Here is a 7,861-nt window from a genome sequence, read left to right on the forward strand (position 1 = left end):
CTTGTCCCCCGTGAATCCAGGCTCTGTCCCCGCTCTAACACACTGGCTGTGTTTGCCGCCCACTCTGCCCCCCTGAGTATGTGAGCTATGCCGAGCCTCCCTCACCTATGACCACGTCCTCACTCTGCTCTGGCTTTTCTCTCCCACAGCCTGGTGGAGGCGGGCATCACAGTGCTCAGGGACATTTCTCCCTCAGTCTTCGCTTTCAGTAAGAATTCTTAATTGTGCAGACTCAGGATTGAGAGTGATCAAGATGCCTGAACACACACACACACACACACACACACACACACACACACACACACGCCTTCATTCATTCATGCTCAGATCATTTAGTTCGGTATAGGACTCAATTCCTGGAGTTTTTTCCAAAGCATTAATGGCCTAAGCACTTCTTAAAAAGGTAAGATCAACCAAAAATAGTGCTCTCATTGATTTTTATAAAAATTTTTGGAAATGAAAGGAAACATTATGTGGAGTTTTCTTTTGTCCTAATGGATGATTTATGAGCCATTCATTGCCTGCGCCTGACTCTGCCTTTCCCCATTGGGTCTCTGTGTGCCTCACGTGCCATGGGCGTCTTTGAAAAGCGCCTTCTGAGGCTCCAGCATCTTACGGAGCCCCCTGGATCTCCCCGGGAACGGGGCTGCACTCTCCACAGCACCATGAGCAGCAGCTTTGTGGGCGCCTGGAAGCTCGTGTCCAGCGAGCACTTCGATGACTACATGAGGGCGCTGGGTAAGGAAGGCTCTTTCTTCTCCGGGTTGCCAAGGCTCGTTTGGAGACGCTGTGTGACTGTTGCCTTCTGCCTCCTTTTCCAGGAGGCTGGGGAAGTTTGCAGGCTGAAGTGCAATCCTCTGCTAGGGTTGATCCTCTCTTGTGCCAGATAATGTGTTTGCATTTCCTTTGTGGCAATTTTAATAGATTTTAACTTACATGAGAGTTGTTTAGATGCATGAAACTCCCACAATTTCCAAAGGCAGTTTCGTATCAATAGGGCTTTGGGTTCAGAACCACAGGGAAGAAGTCTTTGATGTGTAGTCAACCCCATTCCTCGGCTTTCCTGAATGCTGGCTTTGTAACAACTAAAGAGCTCACAATACAAGGAGCTGAAGATACTGAAGTTAAAATGTTGATGTTTAGCTAAACTATAAGCTTTCTATTTCTACTTCTAGGTTGTTCATTATTACATAATCATGTAGATAGAGAGTTTGTAAAAAGAAGATGCATTAAAGCAGGATGTTTATAGCCTAGGGAAGTTATTCTGATAAAAAGAATGGTTGTGGCAGTGAATTCAAACTCAATTACACTAACATTAGACTTTCTTGGAGTTGGAGCAGTGGATGGAGGTGGGAAACCCAGTCATTAGTGACATCAACTTTATTTGACACTATTTCTAGAGACTGTTCCACAGACATGAGCCCAATCAATGGGCAGAATCCTTGGACACTTCCAGAGCTGTATCAATCCAATGAGCAGTGATGCCAATGACCCAGGTTGCCCTGCTTGCCAAAATGCCTGTAGCTTTATTTACCTGTTCAGAAAGCCAGTGAGAAAGGTTCTTTTAAGATAAAAATGAGCAAAATCCTGTCATGCCGCTTAGAAAACTACGAGACCTTATCGGGGTCGATTCGCACTGTCAGATTAGTTAGATGCATGGACTTCACTTTACAGCTGAGGAAGAGGCAAAATATGAGAAGGACTCCCTAATTCTGTCATTTTCAACATTTAGAGCGCACAGGAATGCCTGGGGGCTGGTAAAATGTAGATCCTCAGGCTCCACTGCAGAAATTTAGCTGGAAAAACATTGCCCTAAAGCATATAAGATAATATAAGATTAATCAGAATTAGAAGAGTACATACAGTTCACCATTCTTTATCAGGTCTAACTCGTCACTTCTTATTAGGTGGACACAGGGATGGGCAAAAGTAGGTTTACAGTGTAGTACAAATAAATAATACAATAATTTTAATAAATAATACAAGAAGGTATCCCAAAAATGTATACACATTATAACAGCTGGTAGATCAATTTTGAAAATAAAATGTATTTTAATAAACACTGCCTTTATAATTATTCAAAGTGTGTATGCATTTTTGAGGGACACACACACACACACCACACACACACACACACACACATATATATATATATATATATATATATATATATATATATATATATATTCTAGTTTTCCCTTCATATATTTTAATATATTTCTCTCATTGGACATTTCCCCTTTTCCATGTATTTGTATAATCTTGGATACTAATAATAATACTTGAGTCTAATTTTGTTTTGTTTTTCAAATGCAGAAAAAAATTAATGCTTTTATTTACTAATGATCATTTGGAATGGTAAAGGTATGTCTTGAAGGGAAATGGATTATTTCTTCTACCCACTAGATTTAGGGGCCGCAACAAATTTCAGAAATGAAATTTGATCAAGGATGTGGGGGAACTCTTTTCTATATCCATAGTATGTTACCGAGAGAGAAAAGTCACGGGACAGTGTGCATCTGTCATAGCATCATTTAAGAAAAACACATCTATAATCTGTGTGCGAACTAAACTGTATTGGTCCATACAAAACTACAGTGGTTGATGCCCAGTGGAGGTGCGGGTGGATGTGGTGAGTGATTTTCAATGGAGCTACAGTTGGATGACTCACACTATTTGGGCTGTACACTTCTACCTTGCAAATTTGCAGACGTTACCTTTGTAACAAAACCTAAATATCCAAGTTCGCGACATGCATTTCCATTAGGAGGTGAAACATGGGAGGAGGTTCTTAGTTGTGGTTGTCACCACCTGCCATCCGCCCACCTGAGCCCAGAATGTGGCCCCCAGACTCTGTAGGTGCTCTCTCTGAGTCAGCATAATTCTAATTCTACCTTGATTTTCAGGTGTGGGGTTAGCCACCAGAAAACTGGGAAATTTGGCCAAACCCAAAGTGATCATCAGTAAGAAAGGGGATATTATAACCATAAGGACTGAAAGCACCTTTAAAAATACAGAGATCTCTTTCAAGCTCGGCCAGGAATTTGAAGAAACCACAGCAGACAACCGGAAAACAAAGGTAAACTTCAATGCTTCTCTTCAAAGTCTCCAGTTTGAGAGAGGATAACTCTGCTAGTGTGGAAAGGGTAGACTACTTCCTTCTGTTGGAAATGAATGTGCTTACTAACGCTTCTTTAATCAATCAACGGCCACAAAAGTCAATTCTGTGAACTTGTCTTTGCAGAGCGTCGTAACCTTGGCCAGAGGCTCATTGAATCAAGTGCAGAAATGGGATGGCAAAGAGACCACAATAAAGAGAAAGCTGGTGGATGGGAAAATGGTAGTGGTAAGTGTATATTTACTTCTAGATACAGAAATGATGCCATTGAAATAAAGAAATTGGTTATAATATTTAAAAAAAAATTCTTTTTTCTTTGGAACCCCAATGGCTAAGAATGGCTGAGAGTGAGGCAGAATTAGTGTTTGGGTGATGCTTAAACTATCAAGAGTTCCAGTTTAAGGCTTGAGAACTTAGAACTAAGAAAGCCCACTTGTTACTTTAGAAATAACAACACCTAAAAATGATAGTAAAGTTAAAGAGGTATGGATAAATCTCACCAGTTGGGACTCACAAAGAGAAAAGCAAGTCTAAGTTCTACAAGCAAAACAAATCCAAAAGGCTCAATTAGTGAATATTTGTGGATATCTGAGTGTTTTCAAGGATCCATAGTAACTTGGACTAAACCACGTCAGTGACTGAAGTTGAGCTCACAGCAGACCTCATCAGTCGGCAGATAAGAAGGGTGACAAAGGTTACATGAGGTGACCTCTGATGGTTTTGTGAAGTTTTAGGTTCTGTGCTCACTAATTAGCACATACATTGACTATAAGTAGATTCACATGCTGTTTTGAATGTCTCTTCCTTTGGAACAGAGGGTTTTTGGTCCCTGGCTGCACAATAGACTTACATGGGGAGTGAGTTCCAATAGGGGCCCATCGCAGATCACACCTCTTGGGGAGGAAGAGCATCCGCATTTTTTAAGTTTTCCCCAGACAAGGCAAATGTGCAGGTAATTTTGAAAACCACTGTTTTAGTAGACTTAAAACATGCATATAATTTTATTTATCTATTTATTTTTCCACTCAATACTATTTTGTATTACTTTCAGGTGTACAGCATAGAGGAAGTTGCCATTTTAAAAGAATTCTTCTGCCATAGCATAGAGCAACTTTAAAACTGTTTCTCCTGCTTTAGGGGCCATGGATTTAAATGACTGGAGACTGACATGCTGATATTTTAAACTTTTCTGAGTTTAATTTCGTGGGATGGTTTTTAATTTCTGTTACCACTACAAATTTGTCGTCCCCTCGTTTGGGCTTTAGTATCCAGTTGACCTCTCTCTTTTTTAAAGGAATGTAAGATGAAAGGCGTGGTCTGCACCAGGATCTACGAGAAGGTCTGAGAAAATCGATGCCTCGTTGACCTGATATTTGCTCAGCTGTTTCCGTGGCAGAGTCTGACTACACTGCAGTTTGCTTGTTCTTGCTTTCATCTTAATAGATCAGACAGGCAAGGCCTCCACTGAGGATTAATTTACAATCCAGCATTATTCAAATATGTTCAATTTGCTTGCACCTTTGCTGTCTTAAAGTGTCTAGATTGCCCTGACCTAAATAGTTGATAATGTCATTTAATTATTTGTAAAATTCTAACTTGTATTTTGCATACTTGCAATGATAATAAAAGGAAGCAAACATACTGATCAGGGGCTGCTCACACAAATGCCTGCCAGGCGGGAGTGCCGAGGGGAGGAGCAGAAGTGAGGCAATCCAGAGGAGCAGCTTCAAAGTGAGGGTTCCAGTTCCAGCTGAAACAAGCCGTCTCTACTCTACTCCAGCCAATTTTTTCAAATTGAGGTTAACTTACAGACAGCGAAACGCACATATCTTCAAGGTAAAGTTTAACCCATTGCATGCACCCATGTCACTCACACCCTGTTCAAGACATAGTACATTTCCTTAAGCCCAGAACGCTTTCCATACCCTTCCCAGGTCATGTCTTGCCCTGTCCCATCTCCAACAAAAACAAACAGTGGCTTAGTTTCCATCACCATAGATTCGTTTTGCCTGTTCTCAAACTTCATGTAACTGGACTCATACATTATGTGTTCTTTTGTTTGCCTTTTTAAGCTCTGCATGTTTTTGAAACTCATCCATATTGTTCCTGCAGCAGCAACGGTTTTTTGGTTTTGTTTTTTTTTATCGCTGAGTAGTATCCCATTGCGTGAATGTATCACAGATTCTATCTCTTATTCTCTTAAAACAGTTGGGCTATTTCCAATTTGGGGCTATGATGAACAAAGCTCCTATAAACATTCTTATACGAGGCTGTTTGTAGACACACGTGTTCCTCTCTTTTGGATAAATTATGAGGCACAAAATTACTGGGTCCAGTGGGTTTGGACAGGCAGGAAAAAGGGAACACTGTGTTCCAATAATAATGTAACTATTTCAGATGTATTACGTGATTGAGCAAATGAGAAGATGTATGAATGTTAGGAGCCAGAATTTTCCCTCTGGAAGAAGGAACATGCAGCTATGGAATGAGGGGGAAACCAACAATGTGAAAATGCGCTGAAATAGATGGAAATTCACGGTTTCTAACGCATGTATTTGTATGTGTGTGTACAATTTGACATGTACTGATGTGTGTATGCACATATGTGTTTATGTGTATGTCTACAGTAGTTCCCCCTTAGCCTTAAGGGATACGTTCCCAGACCCCCAGTGGATGTCTGAAACCACAGATAGTACCAAACCCTATATATACTATGTTGTTTCCCTAAACATACAGACCTATGATAAAGTTTAATTTACAAGTTAGACACAGTAAGATATTAACACCAATAAGTAACAATAAAATAGAACAATGATAACAATATACTCTAATAAAAGTTATGTGAATGTGGTCTCTCTCAAATATCTTGTATTGTCTTCACCTTTTCACTTAAAGGAAGCACTTTAAGGCATATCCGAATTGCCAGCAGCACTCCTCTTGAGTTTTGGGGTCAATATGCAGTAAAACAAAAGTTGTTTGAACACAAGCCCTGCGATGTGATAACTCAGAGGCTGCTCAGTGACCCCTGGGCACGGAGCGTCTACAGCGTGGAGACGCTGACAGGGGAGTCACCTCCCAGGCTGGGCGGGCAGAATGGCGCGAGATTTCATCATACTGCTCAGCACTGCGGAATTTAAAAGTTCTGACTTGTTTATTTCTGAAATTTTTCATTTAATACTTTTGGACTTCATTTACTGCAGGTAACTAACTGAAGCCACAGAAAGCAAAGTTGTTTCCCAGCTATAGCTGCCAAAGAGCTTAGAAGCAAAGACACCTCCGTAGGAATGAGTACACCCAGCACCCGCACCTTGGTGTCTATACCTCATGCCCCACTAAAACGAAGGAGGGTTCCTTGGAAAAATGGCCAATCCCAATGTGAGAGCAGTAGGAACCACCCGAGTCTAAAATATCTTGTTATGCCAGAAAGTAAGGACGTGTTCAAACAAATAATCGAGGTATGTCACCCAAATATTCAAATGAGCTTGAAGGCGCTCCCAAACTGGGATAATTGGAGAAGCAAAATAATAAAGAAAAATCATAAATTATAAACCATTGGGGAAAAATAAGAATCGGTGAGTAACACTGGAGGGAGAGAAAGAGAGAGAGAAAGGAGAAGGAATTGTCTTCCTCACTGTAGAATGCCATGGGCTCCCTGGTAAACGTGGAAGAAGTGCGGGAATTGGAAAGTCATCACTTTTCAACCATCACAGGAAATCATGGCTCAGGGAAGAATGATCAGTGATGTTAAAGCGAGAGGGAAATTCTGGTTAGGAGCAGGATATTAGTGTGCTCCACACAGACTGCTCCTTAGTTACAAGGGAAAGAACCACAAGTGCGCAGTGGGAGAACTGGATGACCTCTTGACCGGGTCACTGACGTGAACCTTGCCCACGAAGGGCGGGTGGAAAACACGTGGCTTCCAATGTGACACCCTGAGAAGGAAGTGACATCACCTGTGTCGTATTCTGGCCTGGAATCCATGTCTGGGTCTAATCATGAAGAAACAGCAGATAAACTCCAAATGGGGAATGTGCTGTAAAAAAGGGGACAGGGGTGTTGGTTGAATTCTTAAAAAATGCCAGTGTCACAGAAGACAAGCAGAGGCTCTGGGGAAATGTCCCATGTGGATGTGCACTAAACATACCTGGCACCACACGCAGTCAGTGCCTCTAGCTGGATGTGTGCAGATAAAATAAATACTCCGAGGGTCAACATTAGCGGCACTGGCAAGCTGCAATAAAGATGGCAACTGCGATTAGAACTTTACTGTGACTACATAAGACAGTATCCCTATTCTTGGGAAATACACATTGAAGTATTTGGGGGTCATGGTCCATAATGTATGTAATTTACTAAAAAATCTCAGAAAAAAACATTGTGGGTATATACGTACATTACATACATACCTCCAGAAAGAGAGCAATTGATAGAGCAAATGGGATAAAATTTAACAATGCATGGATCTAAGTACAAGCGATGTTTTCTTTGCCTTAGTCTGATTCTTGAACCTATTCTGCAAGTTTAAAATGATTTCCAAGCAAACTTAAAAAAAATAAAAGACCTTCTCTGTCTCTGAGGTGTGCTTTATTTTTTAAATTTTTTTGTCTCCAGCCAACTAAACCCATAAAAAGGAGCATTTCAAAACCGGTGCTATTTTTGGCGTTTTTTGGTAATATGACTTGCTATAAAAGGTATTCCTCAGTAAATACAATTGCACTTTTATACAAAAGTCATGGGTACTTT

The 7,861-nt window shown here is 40.8% G+C and overlaps 1 protein-coding gene across 3 annotated transcripts; it reads left to right on the forward strand.

The window, feature by feature from the left end:
- Positions 1-611: 611 nt before the first annotated feature.
- Positions 612-7,649, forward strand: PMP2 (peripheral myelin protein 2). 3 transcript variants are annotated; one of them, XR_013814969.1, is made up of 6 exons: positions 612-738; positions 2,907-3,079; positions 3,245-3,346; positions 3,934-4,070; positions 4,413-4,954; positions 5,516-7,649. XR_013814969.1 is itself a non-coding variant. In XM_079796576.1 (5 exons), exons 1-5 carry the CDS (start codon positions 666-668, stop codon positions 4,423-4,425), a joined length of 498 nt encoding a protein of 165 aa, XP_079652702.1. In that variant the 5' UTR covers positions 612-665; the 3' UTR covers positions 4,426-5,294. The 3 variants fall into 3 exon arrangements, 2 of the variants coding, with proteins under 2 accessions (XP_079652702.1, XP_079652703.1); XM_079796576.1 differs by lacking the exon at positions 5,516-7,649 and having other exon boundaries at positions 4,413-5,294; XM_079796577.1 differs by lacking the exons at positions 3,934-4,070; positions 5,516-7,649 and having other exon boundaries at positions 4,413-5,294.
- Positions 7,650-7,861: the final 212 nt, after the last annotated feature.

The sequence above is a fragment of the Cnephaeus nilssonii genome, assembly GCF_951640355.1.
Source record: "Cnephaeus nilssonii genome assembly, chromosome: 18".
NCBI classification, from domain to species: domain Eukaryota; kingdom Metazoa; phylum Chordata; class Mammalia; order Chiroptera; family Vespertilionidae; genus Cnephaeus; species Cnephaeus nilssonii.